This window comes from Enhydra lutris, unplaced genomic scaffold (assembly GCF_002288905.1).
Source record: "Enhydra lutris kenyoni isolate GAN:26980312 unplaced genomic scaffold, ASM228890v2 scaffoldscaffold10, whole genome shotgun sequence".
Lineage (NCBI taxonomy): Eukaryota > Metazoa > Chordata > Mammalia > Carnivora > Mustelidae > Enhydra > Enhydra lutris.
This window is the reverse complement of record NW_019154094.1, coordinates 34,988,642-35,008,989: the sequence shown is the minus strand read 5'-3', so window position 1 is coordinate 35,008,989 and position 20,348 is coordinate 34,988,642. Positions and strand designations below refer to the sequence as shown.

Here is a 20,348-nt window from a genome sequence, read left to right as displayed (position 1 = left end):
AGAAAAGAAAATGCTTTGGAAGATGAAAGCAGAGATGAAAGCAAACAACAGATAAAGAGTTGATTGTGGTGTTTTCAGCAAACGAATGAATGAATGCATGAATGAATGAGTAGAAAACCACATGAGAGAAAATAATGGACTTTGGTAGTGTTTGTTTGCGAAAGAATGGAGATGATTTCTTTTTGCTAAACTAAACCCACAGCGAAATTTAGAAAAATTGATATTCAAACATTGCATGTTTTTATATTCATGGCATCAGTTCAATTTGTCATTAAACAGGCCAATTTGAGAATGCCTGTTTTAAGTAGCACCTCAAAAAATGACCTTGTAAAATCAGGTTGAGATACATTATATGTCCTGAGGGCAACAGGAAGCAAAAGGGAAAATATGAAATCAGAAAATGTCCTGTAATTGTCACTTCACTGGTAAAGGTGATATAACCTCCATTATCAGTCAGGAACTACTTTGATGCCTAATTTCACTGACTGTCTAACTTATCAAATTGAATTAAGCACAAATGAAGAAATACTTGTCTAGGGAAAAAAGTACCATGCCATTTTGCTTTCTGTCAACTGAAAACCAACCCAATTAGCACAGACAAGGAAAAATAAGCTCAAAATATTTTATTGGAGGAGTAAAAGTTTAAAGGGATTGTTTCTCCCCAACTGGCCTAGCAAGTTAGTTGACAAAAACACTGGAGTCCCTGATGCTAGCTATATCCAGAATTGAGAAGTGGTTGTTTTCCTTCACTTATTCCACTAATATTTGAGTGATGATAAGTGCCAGGTCCAGATCATTGCTTTATAGGATAAACAATGCCTCCTCTTTCCTCCCTGTTCTAAGCCTGATGTTTCAGTGTGTCTCCCCTTTCATTGTTTGCATAATTACCCAGAGTTTGCTAGATGGTGTCCTACTCTTTAGATATTTGAAGACAAGAATCACCCAACAGGAAACTTCTCCAAGGTTGTATCCAAAGCAGCATCAATTCTCTGTTTCCTTCATGTACTTGGTAATAACAATGTAGAAGCTTTTCTGACCCTCCGGTTCTGCCCTGGTGCTAAATTTTGTCCAGAGTAAATGAGAACTTGAGGATACAGAGCGTTTTTGAAGCCAGAGTGCTAGCGGTTGCTGAGGACTGTGAGCAATGAGCTCTGTATGGGAGTCTAGAAGACTGCAGGACCCAGAGCTATAGATGGGAGTGCAGAGTTCTCAACGGGCAGGAGAGTCTAACCAGGGCAAGTCACCATTCTTCTCTGCGTACAGGTTTTTCTCAAGAAATGAGGGATGTGCGAAGAGATGCTTCTAGCTCAAATACTTGTTTTTCTGTTGTGGCTCATTTGCTTCAGCATATGAAAAAAAATTCCCCTTTAGAAATGGGAAAAACGATCTTTTTCTCTAAATGATTCATGAAACAAGGAATTTTACAAAGAAAGAAATCCTTTCTGCTTGCCTCACCTGAGTGTTCTTTCTGCTCCCTTCTTCTTTTTGCTCAGCTGCCACCTGCTAGCTCAGTCCCTTTTTACAATCTTATCATTCCTGGTATGCCGGCCTATCCCTGGTGGCAGGTGCCATCTGGAGCAGCTTTTCTTTATTTCTCTGTCTTATTAATCTGCATTTTCAAATGGTTCCTTTTTCTTCTAAGTATATCTTCATCTCCCTCCACCTCCCCCAACACACATACTTTGTGGAACTGACCTTCTACCCCAATTTTTTTTTCTGTCCAAAATTTCACACATGCATTTTCCAGTAAGCACTTAGTTCTGCCAAACTGAGTCTCTATATTTTTTGGCTGAAAAATGCCAAATGTACAGAAGTTGTTCTGTTTTCTATTAACCATTTACTTGTCTCAGCAGATATCTTCACATGGATATATGGGCTAATAAGAGTCTAAGCAAATAGAATGCCATTTAAAAATGAATAACATGTAAAATATTGTGGAATACTGCCTAACTGTATGTTTTAGACTTTGACTGAGAGTATGGATACTACTAAAAAAGAAAATCAGAATTTTAACAAAACCCTTACAGAAAAGGAATGTGACATATCTATTTCTTTATCAATGTATCTGTTTCTATTTTGTAACCACATTTGGTGATGCTTGGGATACAGTAATATGCCTTTTTGTTCATAAGGATGTTTCCCTCCATTAGGTCTCATCAGTAATATTTAAAATATAGAAATCCCTTTCATTAAAATATGTTCATGAAAATAGATATTTCTTCCCTTAGAAAAAGAATTAAAAAGTTTTGGGGGCCTAGTTTTAAAAGCATCAAGCTTTACTTGATTTATTTTGGTGGTTGTTTAAAGGATGTGAAATATATCACCACTGCAACTAGCAAGAACTATAAATGATACATTATTGCAAGTGTTCTAAAAAATCAGAACAAAACTAATTTATTATAGTTCTGTCTTCATTATACACCACATGTTGGTGAGTTAAACACAACAAAATTGTCTTTTCTTTTAAAAGTGTCTACTAAAGATAAAAAGAATAAGGTAACAATTAACATGTAGTTTGTTACATTAAAAAATCTGATATACATATTTCTATTGCCTGTTAGCTTATTCTAAGCCTCTTAACTATTACAAAAAAAGAAGTCATTGTTCAAAGGCAAACATTCAATTCAGTTGATACAACATTACAGTACAGTCAACTAACATCATTCAACAAAGGTAACAAGTCTAGCCTTGGCTTCTTGAGTTAAAAGTCTGTAGACCAGATTGCTACAAAAGGTTCAATGCTGCTTCACACTGTATGTTAGCTTTGCGAGGACATGGTACTTTCTATTGATGGCTTCAGAAGAAGGGGTCATGCTATTGGTAAAAGCACAGGGGAACCCCAACCTGTCATTAATCATTTTATTGAGCATTGTAGTTAGAACAGCATTATTGAGTTTAGCACAACTAAAACAAAATAATAATAATAATAACATTATAATCATAATCATAATAATGATAAGAATAAAAACCAAACACAAACCGGAAGCCTAGAGATGCCGCCAGCCGTGTCAAACCCTTGCGATACGCTATACTAAAAAAATTTGAAATATCCACCCGTCCTCTCCACTCTGCCACAAACTAGCAAAGTCAAAATACAAAAGTCTTCAACTTGTTACTTTTGCAGAATAAAGCAAAAACGTCTTTGTGCTCCTTACTACCAGAAGCAAAATGTCCACTGAGTTACCACATGTAATAGCTTCTGGATGTGTCAACCTGGGTTGGCTTGGTGTCTGCAGAACCATCTTTGTCTTTCTCACTGTCACCTTCCCAGAGGTTAATGAGTGGTGGGTACAGCTCATTTAGTGGGATTGAAGAAGTTTTTTGCATATACTTTTTTAATGAATGGTGGTAGTTTTTCCTCTTAAACCTTTTGGCAATATACACAGCAATGGACGCGAGGCTAATGACGGCAAACATGGACCCCATTACTGCAGCAAGGGCTGTACTTGTTTCTTGGTCAGAAATGTCCAGTGCAAAGGCGGCATTTTTAGTTGTGACATTGACACACGACTTTTGAGTCTGCTGATGAATATTGGACACTGTGAGACATACTTCATAATCTGTGGAAGGCTGCAGATGTGTTAGGTTGTACTCATGAACATCTACTGGGACCCTGGCGGTGTATGTTATGTGAGGATTGTCAATCTTCATGGTGGCAGAGGACCATTTTAAGTTTGATGTCATGACATTGGAATTAACTTTCCAGGACACTAAAATGGAATGAGATTCTGTCTGCTTGACATATATTTTCAGCACCTGGGTACCATCCAGAAGGGTCCCATTAACCTTAATTGTTACCACACGTGTGTCGGCCCCTTCCACATTCTGGGCAACACAAGTGTATCTTCCTGAGTCTTCAATTTGTATGTTAGATATTTCCAAAGTACCTTCACTACTTAGCTTGTATTTATCTGAAAGTGTATCCACAGTTATCTTATTTCCAAGAGGAGTGACCCAGTAAATTTCAGGTTCTGGCTCAGCCATGGCCCGACAGTCTAGGAAAACTGTTGTGCCAATATCCATGTTTAAATGATTTGGGAATGTGTCGTGAGATATCATTGGGAGGCACTGTTCACTTGAATCCTGGATTAAAACTTCCTTTACCTGCTGTCCTCTATATTCAGGTGGCATGGCACAGAACATGGACAACGGCTCCATGAATCGGATGTTGGTCTTGTTGGAATTAATCCAGTGGATGACACAATCACACCTCAGAGGATTGCTGTGGATACTAATCTCACGAAGATTGGGAAGGGATTCTACAGTCTTTTGGTAAACAGCATTCAAGGCATTGTTGTTCAACATCAAGCTTTCTAGGGCAGGAACACTTCGAAAAGCCAAGCGGTGGATATAAGATAATTTGGGGTTATTGGTAGCTTCTAACTTTGTGAGTTCAGGCAAGTTATCAAGGGCATAGCGATCCACAGAAACAAGTTCCCCCATGTTGTTGATTCCCAGTTCTTTCAGTCGAAGCATATTTTTGAAATCCCCTTCTTGGATTTTGTGAATGGGGTTTTTATTGAGGTCTAAGAATTTTAAATTTGGAACTTTTTGCAGAGCAAGCTGAGGAACCTTGACCAGTTTGTTATCATAAAAAGACAGGCTTTCAAGGCTATCCAAGCCCACCAAGGCATTTCCGGGAATATCAGTGAGATACATTCCTGCCAAAACCAGGCTTCTCAGATTTGAGAGGGGTTTAAAGTTCATATCTAGAATTCCAATCACGGGGTTTTCCCCAATCATGAGTATTTCCAGGTTGGGTGTTGAATCAAACCAGCGGCTATCGATAACTTTCAATTTATTAGAGTTCAAGTGAAGCCTTAAAAGATTTTTTAAGCCTGAAAAAGCATTAGCAGAAATAGTGCTAATCTGGTTATGGTTGATATAGAGTTCTTGAAGGTTGCTGAGGTCTTGCAGACAGTAATCAGTCATTTCTGTAATCTGATTTTCCTCCAAATGTAGAGTAGTGAGCTGGGTTAGGTTTGTCAGCCCTACCTCCTTAATATTTGTAAAGTTGTTTTGGGAGAAATCTAGCTCAGTCAAGTTGAAAAGCTGCTGGAGCTCATCCACGGTCTTTGCGATGTTATTGCTCTGTAAGAGAAGCACTTGGGTATCACTAGAAAGGTTGCTGGGAATCCTTGTTAAGCGGAGATCATTGCAATCAACAGTAGTAGCTTCTCTATATGTTGACTGCGGGGTGAACCAGGGCCTAATTTCACATACACAAAGTTGTGGACACTCACTATTTTGTAGGGAAGACCCAGTTAATGAAGTCATTAGCGAGCCCAGCACCAACTGGCAAGCTGCTAAAACAAAGCTCATCCTAGCCATGCTGGCTTGCCAAGTGAGCTCCCGACACCCCTATGTTTTAACAAAAGGTGAACACTAGATAGTGTGGTATGTAGGACAGCAAGCAGAAAATGTAAACATTCAAGCAAAGTCCTAGTAGAGTTGTGTAAAATTCCGGAGTCCGAAGAGATGATTTTCAGGAGTTTTCAAAAGGCAGGAAGCAATTGGGAGTCTTTTAACTGCTTCTCTCAATTCCAGGCATGCCCACAGCTCTGTGGTATGTTACTTCAGCCAAATCAAAGACTGGAGATGTGCCTGAAAATTAGATTAGGACAGATGTTATGTTTTTTTCATATATTTTCTATATTATAGACTTCCTTTTGTCTACTAAAAAGGCATAATCACAAATCTATTAACAGAATATTCAAAGTAACTACACAAACTTTTAAATTACAGTATATTTTCTATATTCCACTTACTACACTAAAAATAGTTACCACTCTTGCAATTTAATTGGGTAAAATCATCAAATGCACACACATAATAGGGACACTCAGAAAAACAGATGTCATTTCTTTAAAAACAAGGTCGACTTTAAAAAAATGGAAGGCTCCAAGAAGTCAAAAGATCAAAAGCAAAACATGAAACACAGTTTATAAGAGACTCAAAGTTAATTCTTAGTTATTTATATTTTATCTTATTATTTTTTAAAAAGATATTTATTTATTTGAGAGAGAGAGAGAAAGGGAGAGAGAGCACGAGAGAGCACAAGCAATGAAAAGGGAGAAGCAGGCTGCCCATGGAGAAGGGAGCCCGAGGCAGGACTCAATCCCAGGAGTCTGGGATCATGATCTGAGCTGAAGGCAGATGCTTAACCAACTGAGCCACACAGGCACCCCTAGTTATTTATATTTTAAAGAATAACTGTTTTTATTTCTTTTCAGCAGTTCTTTTTCCAAATTCCAAAATATAGAATTATATATTCTGTAGACATATTCAGCCAGTGCTTTTCTAGCTCAGTTATTCTTATGCAAAAAATTCATTTAATACAACTACAGAGAGAAAATAGCAGTTTTTCTTATATTCTAACAATCATAGCTAATCTTGACTGAATAAAACAAAGGAATTTATCCTCCTATTATCACTGATTTTGATTTTAATGAAAAACACAAACATACTTACACATGTTTAATTTCAACAATCTCATGGGAATCTCACTAGCCACTTAGTAGCTATAAAACATGGATATATTGGATATGTTCTTTTTTGGGGATATGTTCTTTTGGGTTCTTATCTTAAAGCCTCAGCTTCTTCAACTATATAAGATAGGGTTGATCCTTAAGAGAATTAAAGGAATCTATATAAGGCTCACAAAAGTTAGTTATATGTATTGTCATCCTTCCCCGCCCCAACCCCTGACTAAGGGGCAGAGGGAGAGGGACAGAGAGAAAATCTTAAGCAGGCTCCATGCCCAGTGTGAGAACCTGACGTGAGGCTCATGACCTGAGCTGAAATCAAGGGTAAGACACTCACTCAACTGACTAAACCACCCAGGCATCTCTATTGTCATCTTATTATATCTCTCATCCATATTAGTTTTAGCTGAATAGTGGTTATTAGAGAACAAGTAAATGAAGGAAAACTGGGGCATTTATAGTCATTGTCTATTGGTTTTAATAAGGTCTTTTGAGGTCAAATATGTATTGCTCATCTGTTTATAAAGACAGTATTCGCAGTTAACGGTTCTAGTTCCCTGGATTCCAATCATGTTTAAAAAGCCACTGTTGTGGGTGGTGGGGGGCGCACGCGCAGAGAATCCGCCGTGGATTCATGGTCTATCTTGCTTTCTCAAAACTAAGCCTGTCGCTTGCTAAACTATGAAAAGTAGAGCTATATGTTTCTTTTCATTTCTCTTTCTGGAATGAACTTCAGCTTTGAGTACTGAAGGACCTTCAGTAACTAGTGTTTTCTTTACCCTCATAAAATTACTGTAAGGATTCAATAAAACAGAGCATATAATGTACCTGAAATCTAGTATCCAACACATAGCAAGCTTTCAATTCATATTTGCTGCTATTACTTTGTACTATGCAAAACAGTCATCCTTGTGATTGACCAAGAAGCAAACTAAAAGTTTGCTTTATAGACCTAAAAGTTCTATATTTATTATATTTTAGTAGAAAGAAAGAAAAGTCCTACATTTCTGTTGTTGTTATATAAAACATGCAAACCTGTTTTACTGTTTACTGGTCGAACAAGATGGTATTAAAAAAAAAAATCACCCATCTAGATTTGGCAGTTGGAGGAAGAAGGAAATGAATATGTTGCGTGCTGATGCTGGATATTTGCTATTCTTTGTGGGGAGGAAACACACTGGCATTCTCCTCCACCTGATCTGGTTACTTTACCATATATGGTAAATATACCTAATGATAGGTAAACATGTATGTAGGTAAAAATTATATATTTATTATATATATAATATATAAATATATAATAAGTATAAAAATATAAGGTAAATATACCTAATCTGGTTACTTTACCATACCATATATGTATGCATAAAACTTTTCAACATTATAAAACTACTTGACTCTGATTTTTATCAGGAAATTCCATAAAATAAGTACATAATAATAATTTTCCAACTATTAGTGCCTCCACAAATTTATTCCACTCTTTTTGTTTCCATTTATAATCCTAAAACACATATAATGACCACAGTAAATTTCCCATTAAGAAGATTTCTGCCACATGTTATTGCTTCATTTTAATTCAAAATAGAAAACTAAAAAAATAAATCTACTTCTCATAACTCTGAGATGGAATTTCAACTAATATTTATGTTTTGACTGAATTAAGGAAACATAGCAAAAAGTAAGTATGCATTGAAGTTGTGTGAGACTCCCAAAACCATATGTTGCCATTGAAAAATATCTTTTGTGGGGCTATACTTCAGATATTTTCATGAGTAATGCTTCCATTTTGGTTTAAAATATATGATGAGGTAATTAGATTGCAATACTCAAATTTCTGTTTGACATACACTCTCCTCTTTTAACAAACAAACCACACAAACTGAGAATGTTACACAGAGAGAAGACATTTTCCTTTCCCAGACCTGCATTTGGCTTCTTAGGGAGTGGAGAATGAACCTTTCTTGACACAAAAGGAGATGTTTTAAGATGTTTCTAGTTGCATGCCATTCTGAACTCTCGTTAGCATATTTTCCAGCCTACTTTTTGAATATGACATTATACACAGAACAAAGCTTCATAGAGTGCTTAAACCATTTTGTATGTTTAAAACAAGGCATGCCTCTGAAGTTATTCACTAACAGTTTTAAAAGTAAATCCAATGTCCCTGATGGATACTGATTCAAAACTCCTCCACAAAATACTAGCAGATTGAATTCAACAGTTTATTTAAAGGTTTATACACCATGACTAACAATGGATTTATACCTAGAATGCAAGCATGGTTCAATATATGAAAATAATTCAAAGGAATATACCATATTAACAGAATGAATGAAAAACCCACATCATCATCTCAGTTGAAGAAAATACACTTGACAAAATTCAACACACTTTCATGATAAAAACACTCAACTGACTAGGCATAAAAGAAAAAAACCACATATGAAAAGCCCACAGCTAAAATCATAATCAGTGATGAAAGAGTAAAAACTTTTCCTCGATGATCAGGAACAACGTAAGGATGCCCACTCTAGTTACTTCTATTCAACTTAGAACTGGAAGTCCTAGACAGAACAATTAGATAAGAAATAAAGCATCCAAATTGGAAATGAAGAAGCAAAATTCTGTTTGCAGATGGTATGATCTCACATGTAGAAAACCTTAAAATGTCACAAAAAACCCTTAACTGTTAAAAACTAATAATTTCAACAAAATTGTGAGACACAAAATAAATTCATAAAATCAATTGTGTTTTTGTACCCTAACAGTGACTAATCCAAAAAGGCAATTAATAATCCCACTTACAATAGCATTGAAAGACTAAAATACTTGAGAATAAATTTTACCAAGCAGGTAAAAGACTTGTGCACTCAAAACTACAAAACACTGCTAAAAGAAATAAAACATACAAATATATAGAAATGTATCCCATGCTCATGAATTATATTGTTAAAATGCCCATACTATCCAAAGTGATCTACAGATTCATTGCCATCTTTATCAAAAGCTCAATCACAGTTTTTGCAAAAATAGGAAAAAAAAAAAAAATCTCGGGTTGGTTAAGTGTCTGCCTTCGGCTCAGGTCATGATCCTAGAGTCTAGGGATGGAGTCCCTCATCGGACTCCCTGCTCAGTGGGGAGTCTGCTTCTCCCTCTTCCTCTGCTGCTCTCTCTGTCAAATAAATAAATAAAATCTTAAAAAACATATTGAAATTCATATGGAATCTCAACGGACTCCAAGTAGCCAAAACAGTCCTGAAATAGAACAAAGTTGGAGGCCTCACACTTCATGAGTTCAAAACATACAATAAAGCAATAGTAATTAAGATGGTGGGATACTGGCATAAAGACAGGAATATAGACGAATGGAAGAGAGGATACAGAAATAAACTCTCCCATATATGATGAAGGGATCTTTGATGAAAGTGCCAAGACAAAACGATGAGGAAAGAATAGTCTCTTCAACAAATAGTGTTGGATATCCACATGCAAGGGAATGAAGTTGGACCCTTTACCCTATAACATATACAAAATTTAACTCAAGAAGAATTAAAAACCTAAATATAAGACCTAAAACTGGAAAACTCCTAGGAGAAAACATAGGGAAAAAGCTTCAGAACATTGGATTTGACAATGATTTCTTGGAATATAACACCACAAGCACAGGCAATAAAAGCAAAAATAGCAAATGTGATTAAAGCAAACTTATAAACTTCTGCACATTGAAGGAAACAATCAACAGGCTGAAAAGACAATCTATAAAATAGGAGAAAATATGTGCAAATCTTTATTATCTGATAAGGGACTAATGTCCAAAATACATAAGGAACTCCCATAACTCTATATAACAGCTACAACAACAAAAAACCAAATAGTATGATTAAAAATTATGCAAAGGATTTAAATAGACAATTCTCCAAAGATATGTGAGAGGACAATAAGCATATGAAAAGATGCTTAACATCACCAATCACGAGGAAATACAAATCAAAACCAGAATGGAATATGACCTCACATCCATAAGGATGACTACCATCGAAAGAAAAGAAAGTAACAAGTGGTGGGAATGTAAAATGATGCCTCTGCTCTGGTATACAGTATGGGAGTTCTGAAATAAATTAAAACTAGAATTACTGTATGATCCAGTAGTCCCACTTCTGGGTGTACATCCAGAAAAACTCATAGCAAGATCTTGAAGAGATGTTTGCACACCAGTGTTCAATGCAGCACTATTCACAATAGCCAAGAGGTGGGAACAACCCATATGTGTATAGGGGATGAATGGAAAAAGAAAATGTAGCATATACACAAAATGGAATATCATGCAACTTTAAAAAAAGCAAAACTTGTTATATCTACAATGTGGATGAACTTCCAGGACATCATCCTAGATGAAATAAGCCTGTCACGAAAGGACAAATACTGTATGATTCCACTTACATGAAGTATCTAAAGTAATCAAAATTACAGCAACAGAAAGTAGAATGGTGGTTGCCAAGGGTTGTAGGAAGGGGAGAGGGAATTTGTGCTTAATGGGTATTTAAGTTTTACAAAATGAAAAAACTTGGGAACTCTGTTGTACAACACTACTGAATTTTATACTTAAAAATGGGAGCTGGTAAGTTTAATGTTATTTTTTATCATTAAAAAACCATGAATCCATTATAATTCAGTCCAACTTTTATCACTTACATACCAACTGATTAACTTAAATTCTGCAACTAATAAAAAAATGGCTAGCAGATTTTTTTCTGAAAAGTGGGATTGCTTTGTTCTAGGACTTACTTGACTAAGTTGGTCAAATGTGAGAAGAAAATGTCCTAACTATGAGAATGATGTTCCATAAACGGGTCTGGCAGTTTAAAGAAACAATCCCTTAAATAAAAACCCATAGCTTTAAAGGCCCAGGGTTGGCAAGGGATGCATTTCAAAGAGGCCTACAAACAATTATATAATTACATTTGATGCTGCTTTTTCCAATAAGATATGTTTAGGACACTGTGCTCTGAATATAAAATCCCAAAGGAAATAGACTGCATGGTCATCACCATCAGTGAATTTGGCACTGATCCCCATTTTCCCCATAGAATCATAGGAGATGGGATGTTATTTTAACATCACAGTATTTAGTATGACTTGGGAGTTGGATCCTTCCACATTAAATTCTTATGAAGTTGGGTGAAAGAAATAAGCAATCACAATAACATGATGATTAAGTTAATTCTAGTTATATTAAAAACCAGATAGCTCTCTATTTGTAGAAAGAATTCTGTCTTTCTATGAGGGGAATCAAGTGATCTGTATTCAGATTCTGACTTCTTCACTTATTACCTTATATAAACTATGGAAATTCTGTCTCAGTTTCTGTGCCTAAATTAAGGCTAATTATACATACTTCATATATGAAAATTATGATAACTAAAGAGCCTGGGAAAGAGTCCAGCACAGAGTGAGCCCTCAGATACTTATTTGAATCTCTGGAACCTCATCAAGTTTGCTATTAAATTTCATTTTCACCCTGCAGGAGTATTGGGAGGTAATGAATAAGCAAATCTCTTTAAGACCTTTGGGCATGACATGTGTTTGGAAAAAAATCATGGTTATTTTTTTACCATTTCCATTTTTTCAACAGTACTATTGGAATTAAGTGTTAGAAATCCAGAGACCAAATATGGCACTGTGCTAAATTAAAACCCTATGCAGGCAAGCAAACTATGGAATACAGTTAATAGTTATAGGAATACAGGAAAACCTCCTAACCTGGAATTAGCATCCTTTCATAAACCTAGTAGTCACAGCAGTGAAGAACTAAATGAAGAAAAATGCCTTCTTAGGACGTGTGTTTTTATGCATACTGTCTTTGATGGCCAAATTCACACTATGTACATGTTTAGGAAATCCGTTTTTTAGCTTTATTGGTCCCCAAATAGATCCAGAGCTAATGCAGCATTCAAATTTGCTTATCTTCTTTTAGGGGGCTTAATAATGGGGACAATGGGATTTTTGTTCAGTGAAGCTTTCCTTCTGGTTAAAAAATGCAATGTCTCAATGCAAATTCTCCCTGTAGCTGCTCTGTTGTGGGGGATGGGAGCATGGCGGGGCCAGGCTGCCTTCATTGGATTGACCTCACAGATGGAACTTCCTGGGCTGAAGGCCACCTTGACTTCTGCTGCAGGAACAAGTGGCTGATTGTTAGGCTCAAAAGGCTATACGTTTCATTGCTATTATTTTTTTAAATTTTTTAAAAAATATTTTATTTATTTGAGAGACAGAGTGAGACAGAGCACGAGTGGGGAGAAGGTCAGAGGGAGAAATAGACGGCCATGGAGCCGGGAGCCTGATGCAGGACTCCATCCCAGGTGAGCTGAAGGCAGTTGCTTAACCAACTGAGCTACCCAGGCACTCCTTGTTTTGTGTTTAAAGATTTAATGTATTTGAGAGAAGGGGGAACACAAGAGCAGGGGTGGGGGGCAGAAAAGGGCAGAGGGAGAGAGAATCTCAAGCAGATTCCCCTCTGAGCACAAAGCCCAAGGCCGGCTTCAGTGCTGAGCTTGTTCTCATGACCCTGAGACCATGAACCTAGCCAAAACTAAGAGTTGGTGAGATCGTGACCTGAGCCAAAAGCAAGAGTCAGGGCTCAACCAATTGATCCACCCAGGCACCTGGCTGTAAGCTTTTGTAAATAGGAGTTTAGAATGTGACTTCTAGAAAGACAAACCTGGTTTCAAATTCAGTTCTGTGACCTTGGCCAAGTTACTGAAGCTTTCTTTCTGAGTCTCAGTTAAAAATTTTTTCTTTAGAAAATGGAGATCAGGAGCGCCTGGGTGGCTCAGTGGGTTAAGCCTCTGCCTTTAGTTCAGGTCATGATCTCACGGTCCTGGGATCGAGTCCCCCATCGGGCTCTGCTCAGCGGGGAGCCTGTTCCCTTCTCTTTCTCTCTGCCTGCCTCTCTGCTTACTTGTGATCTCTGTCAAATAAATAAATAAATAAATCTTAAAAAAAAGAAAGAAGATGGAGGTCATAAAACCTACTTTGCAAAGGTGGTGAGAGAATTAGGATAAGATGTTAAATGTAAAGGTTTTTTCAGAGGGCCTGGCACATAGCAAGTCCCCAGTAGATGTTAGGTATTATTATTTACAAGTTTGTTGTCTCATTGGATCTAGTCTTTTCTTTTTTTTTTAAGGATTTTATTTATTTATTTGACAGACCGAGATCACAAGTAGGCAGAGAAGCAGGCAGAGAGAGAGGAGGAAGCAGGCTCCCCACCGAGCAGAGAGCCTGATGCGGGACTCGATCCCAGAACCCTGGGATCATGACCTGAGCTGAAGGCAGAGGCTTTTTAACCCACTGAGCCACCCAGGCGCCCCAGATCTAGTCTTTTCAATGGGTATTCATTATGAAAGGAAGAAGTAGGAGTTTGAAATCAGCTAGAGGGTACCTTCTGTGGTATTAACAACTATAAATTCTGAAAAAAGCCTGGCCAGAGGCCTTCTAACAATGCAGATGGCTAGTGTAGGTAGAACCAGAAAGAGAGAGATCACAGCAAAGTCTTTCTGGAGGGTATATTTTATTTTCCTTGGGAAGGAAATAAGATCTTGCAAGTACATTGCGAAAACTGAATTTGCATGGGCTATTTCTATTTTTTTTATCATTATTATTTTTTAAAAATAATCTCTTCACCCAGCATGCGGCTCAAACTCTTGATCCCGAGATCAAGAGTCACGTGCTTTACTGACTGAGCCAGCCAGGCGCCCCTGCAGGGATTATTTTTAAGGACATTAGTTTCTTGGACTTTCGTCTGGTCCCCGGCCCTTTCTGAATCTTAGATTCCTTTCTTCAACCATTTCCCCAAATTATGTTCCTTGTTCACACATTACCCAAAGCAAAACACCCTGTAGTGTGTGTTAGTGATCACAGATGGAGGGTTCGTATGGGAGGAAGAGCTATAATAGTCTTCATAACGCATTAAGGAAACAATAAAGTCTATCCCCTTGCAAGGACATAATAGAGCTTGCTGAGGCTCTTTTGCATAAGGAACTGTTCCTGAGAGCCCACATTATTCATCAGCAAGCCGTGTAGCAGCATGTCTGAGTGGGCTGAGCAACAGAATGAGGACACCAGGGAAGGGATTCTTAATTTTGGCTTCACCACAAACTTCCTAAGTGACCTTGAGCAGGTCTAGTAACTTTGTGTCCTATTTTATCTATCTTATAGTAAGTAGGTTGAGGGGAAATGTAGTCACAGCTTTCCAGGCTAAGAGGAACCTCAGGAAGTCATCTATCAACCCATTCTCCTGGTGTCATGCAAAACTACTTCTAGCCATTTTCTGAGAGGCAGTCCTTCTCTTCTTCCCTTCCTTTTGTAAATTAAACTGCTATGGAGGCAACAAGCTTGATGATGCCAAGATCTCAAATTCCAGGGCTTTCAGGGGCTGGATAGGTGAAGTCAGCTGCATCTAACACAGTCATGTAAAAAGCTGGAATGTGCATGGACTCCAGAAGTGTCCAAAAGTGTTAACTGTGTAGGCCAGACAAAAACCATATGCTTTCCAAGGCCTTTTATGGCCTGTGGCCAGTTTGCAACCTCTGAATGATATATAAATATAATAATAATCATATCACCTAAAATGCTGAGTTAATGTTTGATAAGTAGATGATTAAATATCAATTTTAAACTATTATTGGCAAATACTCCATATGTGAAAGCCTGTAATTAGAGACTCAGTATATTACAGTGTGAATCTTTGCTCTGAAGAAAACTTTAGTGGTTTAAAAAGAAGTTTTGCATTTACAAAAAATTCATCTTATACTCTTTTCTTTCGGAAGACCTACTTTTAAAGGCAGGCAGAACCTTACAGATCCCCTAGGTGATCCAAGATGACCCAGTTAATTAGCAGAGAAATGAAATAAAACCCAAATGCCTTGATCCCTAATTCAGCATTTCCTAATCTGATCACTTTAAATGTTTATGGTTTTCCTGGTTCCCAGAGAAAAATTTGTGCATTCTCTAGTTTTATTTTAGTTTCTTCTTGTATTTATTATTATTATTAATTAATAAAGTCTCAAAAATTCTCTGGTATACTTGGGTGGTATAAATGCACTACTGTGCAAAGAAAAGGGTAAACACAAGTGATCTTTTGATTCCCCCTCATTTTCCTTCCCCTTTCAGTCCAGGGCAAATCCATCACACTGCAGGTGCAGTGTCGGCCAGCATTTCTGGGAAGAACCCAAAGGTGCAGCTGGTCTCAAAACTGAGCATAGAAGCTGGGGGTCACAATTCATTCAGCTTCTAAGAGGAATGGGGCATGGAAAGCACATTAGTTCTTGCAGGAGGGTTGGTCAGGCATGGTAAACGGCAAGGCCAGCCCAGATGGACTAAGAATTACAAAAGAAACTGTAAAAAAAAGAAAGAAAGAAAAAGAAAAATGAGCAAAAAAGCCCAGACACAACCAGCTGGCATCAATCCAAATTTAAGAGGTGACTTGGCATGGTGGGGAAGGGTGCTTATGGAAGAGCCCTTGGGAAGAACTTCTACTTCAGTTTCTCATTTGGCTTCCACGGATCACAGGCAAAGAAAGCTGATTTCCCCGTGAATTATGAGAAACACAAATTGTGAAAGTTGGAAAAGGCCTCTGCACATCTTAAACAACTTCTCATTTTATAGAGGATACCTCAGAGAGGTGATGTTACATATTTGAAAGCCAAACTTGACTCTATCCTACTCTCCAAACACATGAACCCCACATTGCTTCACTTAGTGTGGGGTTAGTTGAAATTTATATTCTTGATCACTGGGCAGGAACTAAAACTTTTTGAAGGATGTTAGCCTCTGGTGCTTTATTAATCAGTTACCTTTATTAGAAGCATAAGAAAACGTCATTCAATTTAGGGAGTGAAATGGCTTGTTTAATAACCACCATCTTGACCTTTGATTAGGTATATCAGGGATAGGGTAGACAGCTCAATCGATCATCCTGATGGCCAACTTATTCCAAAAAATTGAGTCAGGTCAGCTTAACCATGTTCATTGATTTTTTTTTTTTTTTTTTAATGTGGCAGTGAATTGATCATAGTTGATCTATTCTATATAAGCATGGCCAAATCACAAATTTAATTTTTAGAATGTATAAACTTCTCTTAATTTGACACTGGATAATGTGTCACAAACTCTGTGAGGGCATAGAAATTCAAATGTAGGAAATGTAAAGTGGATTTGAATAATTAGTAGGAGTTGGGAATGGGCATTCAAGATAGAAGAGGACTTATGAATAATATACTACTAGGAATATAGCTAATTTTAATAACAGCTTTAATTTAATAAAAGACTTACTATGCATTAACTGCTATAGTGAATGACTACAAGTGTATGGTGCAAAGTATAGCATCCCTGTTTTTCACAGAGAAGTTGTCACTTGTTCAAGATCTCAAATAAGACAGCAAGTCAAGAGCATAAAGCGATCTAACTCAGAATCCCTATCTGCTTTCGAGGTAGTTTGAGAGGTAGAGCGGTACAGAGATGGAAGCACTGGACCAACAGTGAGGGGATCCTTACCTCTCTAGTTTTGCCTCCAACTCAGATCTTACAGGCTATCTGCCCTATCTGTAAGTGTTGAGGTTAGGCTAAATCCAGATGATGTCTTAGTGCTTCTCCAGCTCCAGGATTTTAGGCATTTGATGATTCTTTTCTGGGTTTCTACTTTTAAAGGCACCCATGTAAGCAGCAGTCCTTATGGCTGGGAGCAAAACACTTGCTTCTGGCTTTTAAAAAGAGTAAAAACACTGTTTAGTTGTTGTTATTGTTGTTGTTTTTTAAAGAAAAAGCATGATCTCAAGAAGCAGGCAGAGCTAAATAAGTCCATATCCTGGCATTACCAATGGTGCTTTGGATAAATTGTTTACCTCCCTAGGTCTTGGTTGCCTTATCTGTTAGGAGATAGCTCCAGATTTTCCTCATGAGAGAACAAGGCTTGAGCAGGGCTGGTACAGAGTAGAATCTCAACAATCATAAATTTCGTTTGGAGTTCTCAACTTAGAAAATTAGAGTCCTGCTAAAAACCCAAGTTATTATGTGTTCTTCCAACAAGGAAATTAATGGTTTTCTTGAAAATTATCTGCAACAAATATCTTTCCCTTCCTTCCTTCCTTCTCTTCTTTCTCCCCCCTCCTGTCTGTCCCTCCCTCCCTCCCTCCCTCTCACCCTACCTTCTTCCTTCCTTTTAAACACAACACGCATCTGGTGCTCCCCCCCTTTTTTTTTTAAAGATTTTATTTATTTATTTGACAGAGAGAGAGAGAGATCACAAGTAGGCAGAGAGGCAGGCAGAGAGAGAGAGGAGGAAGAACATTCCCTGCCAAGCAGGGAGCCCGATGCGGGGCTCGATCCCAAGACCCTGAGATCATGACCTGGGTCGAAGGCAGAGGCTTAACCCACTGAGCCATCCAGGCACCCTGATGCTTTTTTTCCTCATAACATCCTTGGTAGGTAAGCAATATAACTGTCCCTTTTCACATTAAGGAAACCATGCATAGAGATAATAAGTAACTTGCTCAAGACATGTAGCTAGACGGTGATAGAGCAGGATTCAGAGATAGCCTGGCTCCAAAGCCCGTGCCCTAAACACTATCTCCCAAATGTCATATGGTCATCCCAAAGAACTCTCAATTTTGAAATGGATGAATGGGACTGTCAATGAACTATCAGAAGTATAGATCAAGTGGATGGAAGCTTTTTTAACCCTTGAAAGCAATGCAGAGTCTTTGACTGGAGTTCAACAAATCACGATGAAGGCCTAGGGATGGTTCATCACTGCCAAATAGCTTGGTTACTACTGAGAAATCCTCTTTCCCTCAGGTAATGATAGAATAGATTTCTAGAATATGAGATTTCTAGAGTATGAAAAAGGTTTTAAAGCAAAGACACAGGAATGTTTCTGCAGTTTGGTTTGCCATGAACTTTATAGGAGAATCTGGTAGGTCCAAGATTTTTATTTTAATATGATATTCAGGTACATAAGCAGGTGTCCTCCATCAGACAAACAATGCTCAGGGCTCAAAAAAACTCATACTGCAAACCAAATATCACATGACTGCCTTCAAAGTTCAATCCCCCCTCTTTTCCAACTCATTTCCAAGATATTTTTTCAAAGGCAATGTCATTTTTGCAAGAAAAAAAGTCACACATTTATATGAATGAGAGGATGTTAATTAAATCTTTGCATGCTAGTTACTTAGGATTTCAATTTTGCAGGCTGATGGTAAGCCTCTTTAAAGGATTCTCCTTTGCAACTATGTTAAAAAGCACATACTTCTCTAAGAAAGGCTGGATGACACCCAAAGCATTTCTGTTTCTAATTGTCTTGGAAAGAAGTGACCCAAATGAATAAAATCCTACACCAAAGAAAAAAAAGTAAAGCACGGGATGGACATCTTGTAACACATTTCGATCTTAGTTACTCCGGGTGGAAGATATAAACAGTAAGCAAAGGGAATTACATTGTTAGGCCAAAAAAGATAGGAAACATCCTTTTCAAATAATGAGGAATTTTCTAGCCATATAAACACTTCCCATTATTTACATCTAATGTTCACTGCAGGGTCATCCCGGCTGAGTAGTAGTCTTAAGAATAGCAGGTAGTACTGACTAATAGCACTTAGTTCTTACTGTGCAGCATACACAGCACTGAGCACTTCATACAAATTATTTTACTTAATGCTTACAACTGCATGAGGTGGGAAATATTCTCCCCCACTCTTTTTACTGAAGATGAAATGTAGACTCAGATAAAATGAAACAATCTGGTTAGGGTCTTGGAGCCAGAGGAGTGGTGGAGGTTCTACGTGAATGCAGGCATCTAAGGCCAGAGTCCAAATCATGCTCCTCCCCTCCCAGCCTGTCGGGGGGCAGGGGGAATCCTTGCCAATAATTTCATCTGCCACAACTAGAATGAGTATCACAGGGCAGGGACCCTGTTTCTGTTTTGTTCACACGGAGTCATCCAGGGCCAGGCACTAGCCTGCCATCTACCTCCTGGGCACTCAATAAATAAATAAATAACTGCATCAGTTAACATGTGCTTTCCAGGGACCCACATATAACAATAATTTTAAGCACAAATAAAAACCCTTGCCATTTAAGCATATCTGCTTAAACCTATCTGCTCCCCATACATCCTAATCCCTGTGGTTTAGGAAAAACCTGGTCTCTGGTTCATTCTTTTCTCCAGACTCCAGTGAAATCTAGACTCAGACAAAATGCAGAAGAGGTCCAGGAAACTGCTGTCTAATTTAATTAGAGTAACTGAATGCTGATTGGGTGTTTACTGTGTTATAGGGCCAGAAAGACCACACCCTACCCTTAAAGAGTTTATAATCCTTTGGGGAGAGAAGACAAGTAAACAAGGGACTCTGTAAAAGAAAATAACACGTCAAAAGGGAGGAATGAATGAGTAGGTATATGGATCCTTGGGAAGGAGAGCAGAGTTGCCAACCTGCGCTGGCTCCATTAGCACTAGCCCGTCCAACTCTCTGCCGTGACAGAAATGTTCTGTGTGGACACTCCCTGATTGGGTAGCTCCTAAGGACTGAGTACGTGAAATGTGGATGGTGTGAACGAGACATGGAATTTAAAATTTCTGAATTGTAAAATGATAACGATCTGCTAAGCCAACCAATTTTTGGTATTTTGTTGCAGCAGTTCTAGGAAATCAATACAGTGCTCCATGTGCATCAGCTACTCTCCTAATTATTTTTATATGAATACTTATTTCATTTAATACTTAATGGGCTGACTCTCCTCATTCTCCTTCTCCCCACTGCGTACCAACTACACATGAGAACTGATCATGAAAGGAGATGTTTTCTA

General features: G+C 37.9%; 1 protein-coding gene across 1 annotated transcript in view; it reads right to left on the bottom strand.

Moving 5' to 3' along the window:
• Positions 1 to 2,208: 2,208 nt before the first annotated feature.
• LOC111144344 (leucine rich repeat neuronal 1) overlaps positions 2,209 to 20,348 on the bottom strand; it is a 36,841-nt gene continuing 18,701 nt past the window's right edge. Inside the window, exon 2 of the mRNA XM_022498601.1 lies at positions 2,209 to 5,604. Within this exon, the coding sequence (XP_022354309.1) occupies positions 3,181 to 5,331 (2,151 nt within the window). The 5' untranslated portion in view covers positions 5,332 to 5,604 and the 3' untranslated portion in view covers positions 2,209 to 3,180. The remainder of the gene's footprint in view (positions 5,605 to 20,348) is intronic.